This window comes from Equus quagga, chromosome 7 (assembly GCF_021613505.1).
Source record: "Equus quagga isolate Etosha38 chromosome 7, UCLA_HA_Equagga_1.0, whole genome shotgun sequence".
Taxonomy (NCBI): domain Eukaryota; kingdom Metazoa; phylum Chordata; class Mammalia; order Perissodactyla; family Equidae; genus Equus; species Equus quagga.
Window position 1 is genome coordinate 130332368 of NC_060273.1, and position 17620 is coordinate 130349987.

Sequence of the window (17620 nt, forward strand, 5' to 3'; positions counted from 1 at the left end):
GCAAAGTTAACCATCATGGAAGGCTCAAGAGCGGCCTCCGTGCCCATTTCTATCTTCTTTTGAATGGCTTGACGGGGACACACATCCCACATCTGCGGTTATCACTGCGCGTGCTACGTTCAACTAGAAAAACCTGCTCAGGTCCCCAGATAGGTCTTTTTTAACAAGATAAATCAAGGGGTAGGTAGGTGGGGAACAAATACCTATGGAAGAGGAGTAACAGAAGGGTACCTTCTTGGGTTGTCTGACTGCCATCTTTGTCCTCCAATAAATCACAGGAGGGGGCAGGCGGGGCGGGGCAGGGGAGGAGGGCAGGTTCTGTTTCTCCCCTGCTTTGCTGATGTCAGTCTCATAGGTCTCACCTAGTTTTTATTGCGTTCCCTTCCTCCTGCCACCTTTGTAGCTTTTGGCTTGAACTTTCCCGATGTTCTGGCTCCGAGCCCGTGTCCCCAGGGAAGCACCTTCTTCCTGCCAGCCCCCCACCCCAGGCTGCCCCCTCTACAGACTCGAACTACTTTAAGGGGGAGGTGATTAATGGCTTATGTTAATGAAAGCAGCTTTTCAGGGAATCTGAACCCTGCAGTCTGGAGCTCCAGGAGGATCACTGCGGGGTGGGGTGGGGGGAGCAGGGAGGCCGAGTGGCCTCTGGGGTTAAGACATCTTTGGATGTAATGACTACTGCAAACAAAGTCAGTCCCCTCCCCGAGGCCCCAGGGCTGTGGCCTGCTGGAAATGCCTATAATAAGTAATGAAGATAACCCTCTAACAGGACAGAGAGTAAAAAAGGAATGTTTTGATATGGGATTTATTCCTGGCTGCTGGTCATCACTGCAAGTCTACAAGGAGGCTGCCAATTTCAAAGAAGATGAGTAAAAAGGACAAGCTTGGAGGAGGGGCAGGCCCGAGGGGTGAGAAGGTCACGGAGCTGCCAGCCCGTGGGAATGTCCTGCTGACCTCTCTCTTCCAGGCCCGGCAGATTCAGAGGTAAAATGAGCAGCCAAAACCCACCAGGAGATGCTGACGTTGTCTGCTAGAGGGGCCCTTGGAGAATGGCAGGCTGTGATTTCACACAGAGCCAGCAGCCAGGAACACAGTGCCCAGTGCCCCAGCCCAGCAGAAACTGGAGGAACGGGACCCACTTCAGTGATGCCAGCCAGAAAGTCCAATATCAACTACCCGGGGGCACTGTTCCTCAGGAAAGCGGTACCCTCGAGGTATCATTTTGCATTTCCAAATGGCTTTAGGTGTGAATTTCTTCCTAACTTGCAATGTATAACTCAGATGACTGACAGTCTCTGGACTGGAGAGAGTCTGGATGGCCGGCGGGACCAGGTAGGCAGACCCAGGTTTTAGAAGGTGGCTTTCTTTCCTTGCACCTGCTCTCTGGCAAGACGAGTGGCAGCTGGGGGAGAGGTGGGGAGACGCGGGGTAAATGGAGGCAGAAGCTCTCTTTCTCTGATCTGATTTTCTGACATTCTGATCCACATGCCACAATCACAGACACTGACGGTCCCTTTTCCTCCTATTTTTTAGAAGTTTAATTGGGCTTTCCGGCAGAAATCTTGCTTATGCAGCTCACTCAGATCTTTGCAGCGAAGTGCACAGCCTTTATTTTTCTTGTCAGCGGAGTCACCTCAATTGTCATGCCTGAAAGAGCCCCACCCAGCTCTGTTTGGTACCACATGGTTTTCTTTGAAAGGCCCTGCTGTCACAGCAAGAATTGCTGGGTATCCTTTTCTAAGTAAACAGGAAATATCACTCTGTTTGAAAAAAAAAAAAAAAGGAATCCCTCTCCTCAGCACAAATACAATTATATGCCAACTTAGATTTCCTGTGGATGTTGAAACAGGAGCAGGATCTATTTCTTACGGCAGCACAGTCCTCTTCTGAGCTTCTGAAACTTCACTGAGCAGAAGCTTAGGGAGGCCCGGCTGACTAGAACATTTGAAAAAATGCTTCCATTGATTCCTGGGAGGCAGTAGCATCGCAGTTAGGAAAAATATCAATGCGTTAAAAAAAATGTGCAAAATCACATTGAAGGGGCAAGACACGCATGCATCTGAATTTTAGTCACAGCAAGAGTTAGCATTCTGATATTTGACCACCTTTTTATAGTTGAAACATCTGAAGCCTTGAGTCAGTCGGGAGGGTTGACACAGGGCAGGAGAAAGAAACACAGGACGGATGGCTTTTTTCCCGTTACATCAAGACCTGGGTTCGTGTGTCCGGCAGGCGCAACCCCACCAGTCCTCCGCACACAAGCACGGTGGAGGCCAGCAGGATGGGGATGGCTTTGGTGATGCTGACCAGGGAGCCGAAGATTAGGTTTCCAAGGACGGTTGCTGCTTTGCATAGGGCATTCAAGAAGCCAAAGCCTGTTGCCCTGCAAAGGAGAGAGAGACAGACAAGGTTGAGAAAGTGACTTCCAAGATTCCACCTTCAGACACAAGCATCCTACATGGTGATTTTCAGTGATCTGCAAGTAGATTGTTGTGTGCATCATTAGAGTAAATAAACAAATGCTCGTGGGCACCTCTGGAGGTTGAGAACCCCAGCTTTTGGTACTTCAAAAAGCTGAAGGAAGGGTTCCTTCAGCCCTCTGTTGACTTTCTCACCACCTCGACTGATTCTTATTATGCCCATGTGTTCTGATTTATCACGAACAGAAAAGGAAAGGAAATTGCAGAGCAAAAAAAGTCTCTCTTCTCTTGCAGAGTTAAATTAAAATGTATGACAATATATTTCTTTAGATTTTTTTTATACGCCCTTATTTCCTCTTAGCTTAATTAATGTGCAAGGTTTTAAATAGCAAAAGCCCATGGGATTTTCAGAGAAAATCAAGGGTGCCTGGGCTGCATTCCGCATCTCTCTGGTACCGTGGAGGTGAACCATCTATCTCTTCCCAAACTTTTTGGCAGCAGGAAGGACCGGACACCAGCCTGGGCAGCTCACCAACGAGCTGGTGCAACATTTCTTCTCTGCTCCTCAGAGTTCTATGTGAGAAATTAAGTCCAAGAAAATCTTATAGAGAAGAATCCGACTGTAGGCCTAGAGAGATCTTGCGTACTCTGCTAGCAGTTAAGATGTGCAGGTAGGACATAAATGAGACACATCCCATTTCTGACGACAGTCTTTGGAAAAGAAATATTTTGCTATCTTCACGTGTGTTGAATGTGCCTTTCCTGTGGTCTTCTTGGTAGGGAACTTCGTCTTGTTCAGGGAGTACCTATACCACTGACATCATGAGACGATGATGTGAATTTCCTCTGCCTTTATGCCGGTTCACCGTTTTTGTCTGTCACTGGGTACACGTGTGTATTAAAGGCACACTCAATGCCAGGTAATTGCTGGATACATTCTCCCCCCTCCAGAGGGAAATGCATTTCACACGCTGTAAAATGCAGCATTTCGTGCACATCTTTCTTTGATTTGTAAACTTGTAAGTGTGGTTTCTCTTGGATTGTCATAACAACGATTCACCAATACTTGTGTTGTTCCTAGTGATATCTGCTACAATTGTAGACGTTTATCGTGGTTATTATCCAGCCATGCCCCTGCCTGCACCATAGGAAAGGAATACGCATTCCTCCTGCGCTGCAGGAACTGGCCTGTGATTAGCGCAGGGCCAATGATTTCTCTGGTAAGATCAGACCCGAAAGGGAGCAGCAAGCGCTGACTTTCTTTCTGGCCAAGACACCTAGAAGGTGGAGCCAGCAGGTTCTGCGGTGCCGCAAAGTTGCCGGCTCTTTGATTCTGGAAGGGGTGTAAGGGAACCTCTGACTGAGAAACAGGAACTTCTTGAGAAGAGGGGAAGCTAATTCTATATTCTTCTTCTTTTTGGTTTGTTTTTAAACATGGAAACTAGTAATAACAAGGACCACCAGAAACATAAGGAGATTTCATACACCGATAACCACGCAATTGCTTGAGGCCACATGTTGGGTACCACAGAAGGACGTCACCATCCCCTCCTCCCCCGCCTCCATGGAGATGATGCCAGGAGGATGACCTGCCTTTTTTTTTTAATTAATAGACTTTGTGGAGCAGTTTTAGGTTTCCAAAAAGAATCGAGTGAAAAGTAAAGAGGGTTCCCTATACCCCCTCATCCCCACCCGTATTATTAACATCTCAGTGTGGCACATTTGTTACAATTGATGAGCCAATATTAACCAATTATCATCAACTGAAGTCCTTAGCTTACACTAGGGTTCACTCTCTGTGTTGCATATTCTATGGGCTGAGAAATGCACAGTGTCTCCACCGTCACAGGATCCTACAGAAGGCCAGTTTCCCTGCCCCGCAGTCCGCAGTCATCCTCCTTCTCTCCACCCTAACCTCTGGCAACCACTCATCTTTTACTGTCTCCATAGTTTTGCCTTTTCCAGAATGTCACACAATTGGAATCATACCGTTGTAGCCTTTTCAGATTGGCTTCTTTCAATTTTTTTAAACTACATTTTAGTTTCTAGATTCTAGAGTCATAAATTACCAAATACATCTTATGGTAGCAAGATAAGCTGTCTTGTTCCGGGAGAAATGGCTTGTGTGCATGTTGCTGATAAGAGAAAGGAAAACATTCTTCTGTGTGAAGACGTCTCTCAAGGCTGAAACTGCAGAATGACCCGCACAGAATTTATACCTGGGTTAAGATAACTGTATTTTCCCGAACCATAAACCTCTGGGATAACAGAACGGTATAAAATGCCGGCGGCTATCTCTTATTACGGAAACTGTAACGGAGGAACGGACGACTGCCTGAGCTTCTGCGCAGCACTAAGACCCATCAGCAGCATCTGGGATCTGAAGCTTCTAAAAAGACCATGAAGTCCTTATTTCCTAAATCTCCGTTTTCATTTACCAAGCAGAGGCAGTTTTTCAGATGAAAATCTAGTGTGGATGCAAAGCACATAGGCTCCTTAAATTGGTGTCGGCATTCGAGAAATTGTGACTGTCCTTTCCTTGGATAACTAAATTATTTCTTCAAATACTTGCAGCTGGAAGTTTTAGTTTTCTATGCGTTGGAGGTACAGCTGTATTAGAAAAATCATTCTCAAAGTGGCTCTCCCTTGGGGGTTATCTGTTTATAAAACAAACAAGCATTTAGCTCCTTTATTCCCTTGCTCTTAAAGGAAGGCCATTACTTCTGCAGACACAAGAAAGCACAAGTCACCTTGTGCTCCTAAAGTCCCTGGAGGGTGGGGAGCTCAGAGCACGCAGAGGCCCCGCCTGCTGACTTCTCAGCAGCGGGACAGGGTACTGCATTCTTGTTTGGACCAAAGATGTTCCATGCCTTCTCTGAACCAACAAGCACCGAAGAGAGAGAATGACACGATCTATTGTCTTTCTATAAACTCCATCCCCGTTCCTCCGCCTCTCCAGCCAGAATCCTTTGTTTTCAGTTCTTGCTAACCCTATCTATTTAAATCTTTTCAATGCAAATTCTTTTCCCAGACAGTGCCCTGTGGCTGCAGCAGCCCTGTTCCCCTCCACCGGCCCTTCTCCCTGCACCGTTAACTCCCGTCTGAGAAGCGGATACTGGTGCAGGGAGCTGGTTTGCTCAGCGCTGTGGCTCTTTTTGCAGGGCCCTCACAATTCAGCGAGTTCTAGTTCATTTATTTAATTTTATGTTAATTGGTGGCCAGGAAAAGGAAACCGCTGGCTCCTCTCTGGATAGAGTGAAGATAGTTTTGCCCTCATGTCCAGCCTCTTATTTGCTTTTTCTGACTTTAGTACAGGATCAGCTGTGGGTTTTTTGAGGCTCCTGGGAAGAAGAAAGGGACACTGAATAATAGCAGCACTCAGCAATGCCTGGCACACGCTGGCACCACGCCAGGACTAGCCGTTGTTTTAAACATTGGCCGAAATATCTGCCTCGGTGACCGATGAAACTGTTAGGAGAAAAAAATTAAATTCTATATTTTGAAACGGACTGAAATGTGTACATCCAGACTCAGCTCACGGAATTTACCTAGTAAAGGGTAAAATGTGAGCCTTCTCTGTGTCTAGGCCCAATTTTTGGAAAGGAACTTTTTCTGGACAACTCAGTCAAATCATGGGTAGAAACTACTCAGCGTGGGGCATTTTGGAAAGTGCAGGCCGTCCTTAAATCAGGAATACACTGTGACCTAAAGATTCATCTGGAAGATGGCTATTTAAAAACAGAATGACTTTTATTTTTCTCACAGAAACAGTATTACCAATGATGGCCAGGTTCCCAGGTTAACTGAAAAAAGTTATTTTAACATAGACTCCATCTGAGCTATCGGACTGCAATGCCAAGAGCACTAAAAACCCCTTGAATATTTGTCTAATAACCAAATTGGTCCTTAACATTGTCCTAATTAACACATTCTCCTAGGCGTGTACTCATTTAACAGTCACTCTTTAAGCATCTGTTATGTAAAGCACTGTGCTAGGCACAGGGACCCCAAAATGAGTAAGATGAAGTCCCCTTTTGCACTAAGACAGATGTAAAGAGAGCAAGATAACATGACCTGTTGGGTGCAGCGATAAAGACACCCACCTGGACTATGGCTGATGGGGGGATTGCACACAGAGGATGGGAAGTGACCTCAGGCCAGGGTTGGGGGCAGTTGAGGGATGGCTTCTCAGAGCCAGTTGAAACAGGTAAACAGTTAGCCACTGATGATTACATACTAGTAACTAAAGGTTTTTCTTTTTTGCTGTTACTGATTATCGTTTTTATTTATTTCCTCGCCCATAGTTAACTGTGCTGCTAAGGCAATATGCTATCTGACTCCTTGTAGGCTCCTATAGATAACATCTCCCTAGAGCCTGGTCACCATGGCAATGGGTGTGGGAGCTGCTTTTCAGGAATTAGGACCCCTTGTCCACTTCAGGCGGGTTGAGACCACCAACCCATCAACTGGGCCCACACCGATGCCCCGTTAGGGACCTTTTGACGTCAGGAGGCTAAAAACTCCACCCTCAGATCATGCTAATGCCGCCATTTTGTGAACGTGCATCCTATGAAGAGGCATGGGGTCTGACTACGCTTGTGCAGCTCACCAATTACCTCACCTCTCCTCACCTCCAATCATCTATCTCCACACTTGAGACCACCTTGCCCCAAACCCCATAAATATGCCTGAGTCCTCATTTTCGGAGGGGTGGATTTGAGACTCGCTCTCCCGTTTCCTCACTTGGCTGCCTTGTGATTAAACCCTCTCTCTGCTGCAACCTTGTCGTCTTGGTTCTTGGCTTTCTGGGTGAGGGGCAAAAGTGAACCTTGTTCAGCAACACCATGTTATTTACGTTTTGTTTAAAATGAAACGGTTGAGCATATAACTGTTATTTCTGTAACCATACCGTTGGATAATTAGGAGCTTTCCAAATCTGGGGGAACATAAACGGTATTGCAATGAGCACCATCCTGTAGAAGACCTCCTTGGTTTGGACGTGCTCATTAGGGAGCACCAGGCAGTGCAACACAGCCACGGAGAATGGTTACGATGTGGTGGGTGAGACCGAGGGCATGAAGACGAGAGGAATCCTGTCCAAAGGCCTCACCCAGCCTCCTCCTCTCCCTGCTCCAGCTCTTAAGCACTCCTGTTAACTCTGCTTTTCCCAGCTCATTCTCACCAGAGGCAATCATTTTCTCACCTAAGCTGAATCATTTCCTTCTCTTCCAACTCTTGTTATCCGACTCTGGGCAGCCGTGGAGGCTCTCCTGCTGGAAGAGCCCCTCCCTCCTGCTCCCCTCTAAGGGATGGCTGTACCAATCTCAGGGATCTCCTGTCTGGATTTAGCCTGACTTAGGTCCCGCCACATCTCTGGATGGGCTGTGTGGCTTTTACACTCACTCACACAACCCCTTTCAGGACTACGAAACTTGTGAAATGAACTAAGGAATTTCCCAATGTTTTCAAAATGTGTTAGAGGGAGACTTCTGTCATGAGCCTTTTAATGGGCATTAGTTGGGCCATGTTTGTTTATTGATGCCAGACTATCACCTTGTTTTTTCAGAGGAAAAAAACCCAAATTTCACATTCTTAAGTCAGAAAAGACTGAATTCAATTGCTTTCGGATCTTCAAAGAAAGAGAAAGTTTGTCTTGTCCAAGTAGGTGGTGAGTGTATGTGTGTGGGCTGTTTATCCCCCTTAACCTGGGCAACCTACACTCCTGCAAGCAGGGCTGTCGTTACTCACACACGTGGAGAAGGACTTACCTGGGGCTGGTGGGCCGAGAGGAATCCTTGGCCAGAGCAGCCCCTCATCTCCCTCCCGCCCCCACCGCCAACAAGGGTCTTCCTGTTGCTTGTTCCTGTTGAAATGCAAATATCCACAGGCAGGTAATAATGGAAGGCTTTGTGTCTTATCATTTATCTGATAAAGCGAGCTGGGAAGTGAGCACCTGGGCCAGGGTGAGTAATCACAGAGTGAACGTGAGCACTGGGAGGCAGCCTGGAGGTCACCTGAGGCCGTGGCTCATGAACGTGGCTGCAGGTCCCAATTGCCAGGTGAGCTTTTGCAGGGAGTGGCCCGTGCAGTCACACATCTGGGTTTGAGGTTAAGCGATCGGGGCAAGTTACTGCCCCTCTCTGAGCCTCGCTATCCTCCCCTGAAAATGGAGTAAAGTTCCCTACTCTTGTAGGACTGGCAGTGAGGATTAAATAGGGTTAAGTGAGGTCACCTAAACACTCAGCACAGAGCCGGCTCACCCTTCATTTCTCAGAGGAGGAAGCCATGCCCCAGAAAGGTTATAAAGTTATACCCCCAGGGCCAGCACACGTTCCGCTTCTCGGCGGCCCGTTGTTAAGGTTCGGATCCGGGAGCAGACATGGCACCGCTTGGCAAAAGCCATGCTGTAGTAGGCATCCCACGTATAAAGTAGAGGAAGATAGGCATGGATGTTAGCTCAGGGCCATTCTTCCTCAGCAAAAAGAGGACAGGCAGTAGTTAGCTCAGGGCTAATCTTCCTCAAAAAAAAAAAAAGAAGTTACACCCCGCCCTTTTCTGGCAGAGCCAGCAGCTGAGTTCAGGTCTCCACGCTATTGATGGAGAATGGGAGGGCAGAGGAAGAGGGCTTCCAAGAGGCAGTGCTTTATGGGGAAGGGGGCGCTGACACAGGAAGGATCGCATGTCACAGGCTGGATGGCAGGAGTGGAAGAGGGACACGGAGGGCAGCGAGAGGGAGCTGAAGAGCAAGGCCTGCTCACTCATACTGGTCCCCATAGCTCACCCTGGAGAGTGGGGCTGGGCCCCACACAGAAAGCAAAACTATAGCCCACAACCAGCTGAATTTTGAAAAGCATCTTTCTTTCTTTCTTTCTCATTTATTCATTCACCCATTCACCTGGACTCATGGTAGTAAATAAGGAAAACAAAGTCCTGCCCTCAAGAGCTCCCGTTCTGGTGGAGGACAAGAGAGGAAACAAATAAATGTGCACCCTTACCTCCTACCATCACGTGGTCTGGTGGTAAATTTGCTTTAAAAGTATAAAAAGTATGAAAAGAAGTTGTCTCTATACCCATAGAATTTAAAACATGTTAATCATGAATCAACAGGCCAGAGATGGCTATGTAGGGCTTTAAATACAGTTCTAGAAGTCTGCACGAGAGGGTTTGTGAATGAACACAGAGACGATTTGTCATCAGTGACATGAGTGGTTGCTATGCACTTGATTGGAGAGAATGTTCTGCCCTAAGCACGATGGATGGACAAGCATCCTCCAAGCCCAGCAACCTCAAACGGTACCCTTAGCATAGACTCCAGATTCTAGAGGCCACTGGTCCTGCACCCTGATACTTAAAGGTGCACTCTGCTGTCTGGCCAGCCCCAAGTCTGGTGGTCCTGCTATCAGCACTTCCATGATGTCCACGGCCCTCATGCGAGGGCTTGTTCGGTATCCAAAGGCAGGGAGCTGGAGTCCCTGGAGTCAAGAACAGGCTGGATGACTGTTTTTGTGCCCATGTGCATGTCTGGTAGGATTGGCTGCCACTGCGGTGGGGTGGTGGGTGAAGGGGACATAGGCTCCCATCCCACACTCTCCACTTCTGACGGCCAGAGACAAGAAGGATCTGACCTTTGCTGAACAGCCAGAGGGGCTCAGGTCACATGAAATACAAACATATAAAATGAAGCAGGTGAAGGGACATGGAAGGCATACAGGGTGGTTAGATAAGATAGTTAAGGAAAGATTCCTTCATCTCAAAATCTTCAAAAAATAAAATAAGTGAGGTCTTTATTTTCATGACCACAGATGTAGCATCTCCTCATTTTATATCTCCAACAACAGAGGCACAGTTATGCTGAGTGGCTCCCCCAAGGTCACACAGCTGGTCAGTGAGAGATCCAGGATTAAAGACCTTCAGGATGGAGTGTGGGGAGGGAATAGGCAACTTCTCTGTGTAAACAAAACAGTCCTGAGAGGAGGGGCTTAGCTTAGCTAATTCTGGACAGATGTTTTGACTTCAGTTCATCAAGGAAGAGGACCATCCCTCAGCGCTGGGTGACAGCAGCAGCTGCCCAGGACCAGCAGAGAATAGCAGGTGGGAACAATCAGGGCTTTACTTTCAAATCCTTTCTGAGGTCATGTCTGAAACTATGCATGTGTAAGGGGGAAGGGAAGAGGCAGCCAGTGGCCCGAGAAAGGCAGGAGCATGGTGCTGAGAGAATTCCTGAGTCAGTCCTGCCTGGCTGAGGGGTTCTGCACAGGGCAGCAGGCCAGCTTACAAGGTAGGAGCTCCTTGCCCTGAGCTCCATGGAGGAGGGGAAAATGGCTACTGGGCCCAAGGACACAGGAAGTGTGAGCAGTGGAGCTCTGCCAAGCCCACAGTGTGGCAGCAGGAAGTCACTGCCTGGATGCAGAAGGACACACAGTGTGGCAGCAGGAAGTCACTGCCTGGATGCAGAAGGACACGCAGGCCAGAACTGACAACCAAAATGAGCCAGAGCACGTGTCCTGGTACATGAGGTGGGTGATGTTTACGACTTTCAGGGGGTTTAAAATCTTGACCAAGAAGGGGAGAAAAAGAAGGGAGGTGAAGGATGGGGTCAATAAATGGTGGATAAATCCAGGTCAACCTATCATTTCACATTCTTTACTCTTTGAAGATTCCAAGAGATGAAGGAAAAATTATTATTTTTCTCCTAGTTATAATTAGGGAGTGGGACGCCAACCAGCACTGACTGAACGCAATAAACAGAACGAATCTTCTGTTGGCATCTCCGAGTTCTATTCCTAAAGGAGGCTGAAAGCAATTCACGTGGTGGCAGGGCCTGACCTGGAGAAATGATGGACAAAGGAAGCTTCCCCTGGACCAGTGGGTTAGATGGGTGGGGCTCCCTTCCAGATTTCTGGCAAGCTGGGGAATCTGTTCTATCTCTGGCACAGCGGCACATTCATACTCCCATCTAGTAGGAGAATCTCACACTTTTATCAGTTGCGCATTATCTACATTATGTATAACAGGCTCCCTGCTTATTTTATTATTTTTTTTGAGGAGGATTAGCCCTGAGCTAACATCTGCTGCCACTCCTCCTCTTTTTGCTGAGGAAGACTGGCCCTGAGCTAACATCCATGCCCATCTTCCTCTACTTTATACGTGGGACGCCTGCCACAGCATGGCTTGATGAGTGGTGTGTAGGTCCACACCTGGGATCCGAACTGGCAAACCCCGGGCTGCCAAAGTGGAACATGTGAATTTAACCACTGTACCACCAGGCCGGCCCCGCTCCCTGCTTATTTTTGACACAGAAGAGAGGCTGCTGTGTGTAGGGCTGACGTAGAAATGATCAAAATACTATACAATGACTTGCATATTCAATAATGCCCAAACTTCAAAGATCTATCATTTTGCTCTGCTCTTCATCTCTTCCCTTATAATGCTTCTCGAAGCAATCCTGTCTTCTCAGTCTTGGTATCCGTCCCAGCCTCCAGGACAAATACCCGACTGTAACTATGTGACTTTCCTTTTTCTTTACTGAGTTACTGATAGGTTACAGTCTTGTGAAATTTCAGTTGTACATTAATGTCTGTCATTCATGTTGTAGGTGCACCACTTCACCCTTTGTGCCCACCCCCCACCCCACCTTTGCCCTGGTATCCACTAAACCGTTCTTAGTCCACATTTTTAAATTCTTCATATGTGTGGAGTCATACAGAGATTATCCTTCTCTAACTGGCTTATTTCACTTAACATAATTCCCTCAAGGTCCATCTATGTTAGATTATCCTTCTCTAACTGGCTTATTTCACTTAACATAATTCCCTCAAGGTCCATCTATGTTGTTGCAAATGGAATGAGTTTGTTCTGTTTTGCAGCTGAGTAGTATTCCATTGTATATATGTACCACATCTTCTTTATCCATTCGTCTGTTGATGGGCACTTAGGTTGCTTCCATGTCTTGGCTATTGTAAATAATGCTGCAATGAACATTGGGGTGCATAGGACTTTTGGGATTGCTGACTTCAAGCTCTTTGGATAAATACCCAGTAGTGGGACAGCTGGATCGTATGGTAGTTCTATTTGTAATTTTTTGAGGAATCTCCATACTGTTTTCCATAGTGGGTGCACCAGTTTGCATTCCCACCAGCAGTGTATAAGGGTTCCTTTTTCTCCACAACCTCTCCAACATTTGTTACTATTAGTTTTAGATATTTTTGTCATTCTAATGGGTGTAAAGTGATATCTTAGTGTAGTTTTGATTTGCATTTCCCTGATGATCAGCGATGATGAGCATCTTTTCATGTGCCTATTGGCCATCCATATATCTTCTTTGGAGAAATGTCTGTTCATGTCTCCAGCCCATTTTGTGATTGGGTTGTTTGATTTTTTGTTGTTGAGTTGTGAGAGTTCTTTATATATTATGGATATTAACCCTTTGTCAGATATGTGACTTGCAAATATTTTTTCCCAGTTAGTGGGTTGTTTTTTTGTTTCAATCCTGTTTTCATTTGCCTTGAAGAAGCTCTTTAGTCTGATGAAGTCTCATTTGTTTATTCTTTCTATTGTTTCCCTTCTCTGAGAAGACATGGAGTCCGAAAAGATCCTTTTAATACGATGTCAAAGAGTGTACTGCCTACGTTTTCTTCTAGAAGCCTTATGGTTTTAGGTCTTACCTTTAGGTCTTTGATCCATTTTGAGTTTATTTTGGTGAATGGTGAAAAAGAATGGTCAATTTTCATTCTTTTACATGTGGCTTTCCAGTTTTCCCAGCACCATTTGTTGAAAAGACTTTCTTTTCTCCATTGTATGCCCTCAGCTCCTTTGTCGAAGATAAGCTGTCCATAGATGTGTGGTTTTATTTCTGGGCTTTCAATTCTGTTCCATTGATCTGTGCACCTGTTTTTGTACCAGCACCATGCTGTTGTGATTACTGTAGCTTCATAGTATGTTTTGAAGTCAGGGATTGTGATGCCTCCCGTTTTGTTCTTTTTTCTCAGGATTGCTTTAGAAATTCGGGGTCTTTTGTTGCCCCATATGAATTTTAGGATTCTTTGTAGTAATTCTGTAAAGAATGTCATTGGGATTCTGATTGGGATGGCATTGAATCTGTAGATTGCTTAAGGTAGAATGGACATTTTAACTATGTTTATTCTTCCAATCCATGTACATGGAATGTCTTTCCATCTCCTTATGTCGTCATCCAATTCTCTCAGAAAGGCCTTGTAACTATGTGACTTTCTGTCTTCCCACTTCACTCCACTGATCCCTGCAGAATTGCAAGTTTTTCTCACTCCTTCAAGGTCGTGTGTCAGAATTCCGAGTCCAGGGAGAAGAGCACTGCATGGACCACTCAGCTGCAATCACTGTGGTGGGCCCTTCCCATTGGGAAACTGGCCTTGGCAGGAAGCCCCAGCAGTTTCCACAGAGTTGGGAGGAAGGCAGAGGATCAAGATGGAGACGGTGGGCCAGGGTGAGTGCATGAACAGAGTCACCTTCCTCTCCCACAGTTCCCACCGCAGTTAGTTCTGCCACCTTGGCTCTGCCCCTGGGCAGAAGTCAGTCCAGTGAACACTGTTGAGGACCAACTGCAAGCTATTATCATCCTAATGTCCTAACTGTAGAGTTTACAGAGAATTCTAACTTGCAAAGCCCTTCCTCAGCATCAAGCCCCATTTTTGCAGGTCATGACACCTCCTTGTTATCCTGACCACTTGTTTATGGGCTGGCTTTTTGGTCTCTACTCTCTTGGCCTGAGTTTCCAGCCCATTGAACCCTTGTCTCCTGGCCTGGTATCCTAACCCTGCAGCCTATGCCTTCTTAGTCCAGGTCTGTGGTAACTCTGGACCTTCTTCCCTTGACGGATTCACCCCAGACTCGACTCTCGCCTTCTCAGACACATTATTCCTCTGTGGACCTCTGTTCCTATTTCCTTTGAGTTGAACTACCCCCAGGTCTCTCTAACCTACTGCCTGATCTCTGCATACTGGTACTAGCCCAGTTTCCAGGAGAGTCACGGCACAAGAGTGCGAAATAACAAAGGGATGGCTGGTTGTCTTCAAACATGAAGATGCACACACTTCCTAAGGGTCCCTATGGGCCTCCTATCTTTACAGTGTGGCCATTTATCTCCTGCTTGCACATTCAGCCCTGCCTGGGGCTCAGAAGTCAATTGAACCCCAAGGGAGTCTCAAGCCCAGGCCTGCCTCAGGATCAGCTGCTGCCTTGATTGCGGGTCTGGCCACTGGGCTTTTGCCTTGATGCCCGTGAGCAGGCCCCCATCTTTACCCAGGGCCAGCAATGTAGTTGCTGTGTAACCTCCAATACTAGTAGTAAATTCCCCTCATCTTTCTGATCCATCAGCAGCATCTATCACAGCTGATCACTCCCTCCTCCTTGAACTCCTTTCTCCCCTTGGCTTCTAGGACCTAACGCCTGATCTTCTTTAGCTCACTGGATGCTCCTTCCCAATCTGCTCTCCTGGGTTCTCCTCATCAACTTGACCTCTGAATTTTCTAGTATCTCAGGACTGAGACCTCAGAACTCCCCTCTTATCTACACTTTGTCTTTTGGTGGTCTCATCCACCATCATGACTTTAAATTACATCTATATACGGTCATGAGCCACATAATGCAGTTTTGATCAATGATGGACCACATATACGACAGTGGTCCCATAAGATTAGTACCGTTCAGTATAGGTGTATATTAGCTATACCATCTAGGTTTGTGTAAGTACACTCTTTGATGTTCGCACAATGAAAGCGCCTAATGACGCATTTCTCAGAATGTATCCCTGTGGTTGAGCGATGCAGGACTGTCCTGAAAGGGCTCAAATTTTTACCCCTGCACCTAAACCTCACCTCTGAGCTCTGGTATCACATATCCAATTGCCTACTTGGCATCTCCACTTGGAGATTTAATAGCATCTCAAACTTGAACAAAACTAAGCTCTCAATTCCTCCTTAACTTCCTCCTCCCACAATCTTCCCCATTTCAGCAAAGGCAATTCCAGCCATTCAGTGCCTCTGGTCCAAAACCTTAAAGTCATTCTGAATATCCTTTCCCCCCTCACACCTCAGGTCCAATCTTTCAGCAATGCCTGTTGGTCTTCAACATATTTTCAGAATTGAACAAATTCTCACCGTGTCCACTGGCACCATTATATCTTGCCACAATTATTTCAGTGGACTCTTAATTGGTCTCCCTGATTCCATCTAAGATCTTCTATAGAAGATTTTAAACACAAAAGCCAGTTCTTCTTTTACACACAAATCAGATCATGTCACTCCTCTGCCCCAAACCCTCCAACGGATTTTCATGTCATCCAGCACGAAGACCAAAGTCCTTTCGGTGTCCACCCTGCTCCTATTACGTCTTACGTCTACTTGCTTATGCTGCTCCAGTCTGCCAGGCTTCTTTCCCCTCCTCCAACTGGCCTCCTGCACTCAAACCTCAGGCTCTTTGCAGTTGCTGTTGCCTCTACTATGAATGTTCTCTTCCCAAGTATCTTCCTGGGTCTTTGCTCAAATGTCACCTTTGCAGGTGCACATTCTTAGACAATCCTATTAAAAATGACAACTCCCATGGCCCCAGTACTCTCTATGCCCCCATGTACCTTTATTCTTCTGTAGCACTTAGCACCATCTGATACATTATAGCTACTTTACTTATCTAATTGTTACTGACTGTCTTCTCCAAACTAGAATGCAAGCTGCATCAAGCCAGGGCTTTCTGTTCTGTTCACCGCTGTATCCCAGGGACCAGAACAGTTCCTGCCACATGATACATAGTCCAGAATCACTTGTTTAATGCATTAGATAATGAACGCTCTATTCTCACCTCAGGTGTCTTTCTGCATCCAAACGTAAATATTCAAATGCCTATCAGACTGTGCCAGGTAACATGAAAACCCAACATGTCCAAAATGGAGCTCATTATCTCCCCAACCCCAGCCCAAACCTACTCCTTCTCCTGTGTCCCAGTCTCAAAACTGCCCTCACCATCCACACAATTGCACAAGTAGAAACTGGGATCACCTTTGATGATCTCCTTCCTCGCCCCAACATCTAATCAAGCACCCGGTTTTGCTTATTCTCTAAATATCTGTGAACATGTTGAATGTTCCTGCCTACATTTTCTAGTCCACATCACCATCTTCAGTGTCCTAACTAGTCTCCCTGCCCCCTTTCTGGCCACTGAGTGAGCTGTCTAGCCCATGACCTTGTCACTTCTCCCTAAAACATCTCAAGGGCTCCCCATAGCCATAGGCTAACGCAATTCACAAGATCCTTCGTGATCTGTTCCTTGCTTAATTCCAGCAACTCTTCTGCTTCCAGAGCTTTCCAGGTAGTATTTCCTCTGACTGAAATACTCTTTCTCTGTCTCTCTGCCTGGCTGTCATCTACTATTCTTCAGGTCTCAGCTTAGATGTCACATCTTCCAAGAAGCCCTCTCTTCTGCTTTCAGAACCACGGACTTCCTTCCCAATAACCCTGACCACACCATGTTGCACTCGATGTTCACTGTCCTTAAGTTCTGTGACAAATGGTTTATTCATGGTTGTATCACAGGCACTCAAAAAAAGTTGAGGAAATAAATGAACAATGTTAAAATTCATATCGAGATGGAGTAGACAGACTTTCTTATTCATCCCACTAAGTAGAGGTAAAAATTCTGAACATTACAAAAGAAACATAAGGAGACTCTGAAAGACAGAGAAAAAAGGCAGAGCAGCTAGGGATCATGGGAATGGTGAGCTCCCTGTGTTTTCTTATAGATCTCAGACTTGGACCTGAAGAAGCTGGCAGCGTGGAAATAGCAACAGGTACGGATTTTTTAAAGCCCCAACAAAAGCTTGCTCTCTGTAGCCAAAGGACCAGGATAGGGGCAGCCTAGCAAGACAGAAAATGTTTAGACAATAATGTCTCTCCTCCAAACACTAGAAAAAACTAGAGTCCAACTGCCAGCCACACCAGTAAAGGCCAAGTGGAGAGCCTAGACTTCCACCCTCATGAAACCGTAAGGAGGGGCCTCAGCATCACCCTTGGGGTGGTGTCAGGGAAGGCTGAGTAGGGAGCTGGGACTTGCATCCTGGCTGGCCAGTAATGAGCTCTCCTGCATGGTATCTGTGATCATGAGGGGAGCCTGGACTCCCACCCCTGCCCAGCAGTAACAAGGATACCCCCTCTCAGGTGTCAATGGAGGCCCAG

General features: G+C 46.5%; 1 protein-coding gene across 1 annotated transcript in view; it reads right to left on the minus strand.

The window, feature by feature from the left end:
- Positions 1 to 576: 576 nt before the first annotated feature.
- SV2C (synaptic vesicle glycoprotein 2C) overlaps positions 577 to 17620 on the minus strand; it is a 195471-nt gene continuing 178427 nt past the window's right edge. Inside the window, exon 13 of the mRNA XM_046667521.1 lies at positions 577 to 2383. Coding sequence (XP_046523477.1) covers positions 2200 to 2383 — 184 coding nt within the window. The 3' untranslated portion in view covers positions 577 to 2199. The remainder of the gene's footprint in view (positions 2384 to 17620) is intronic.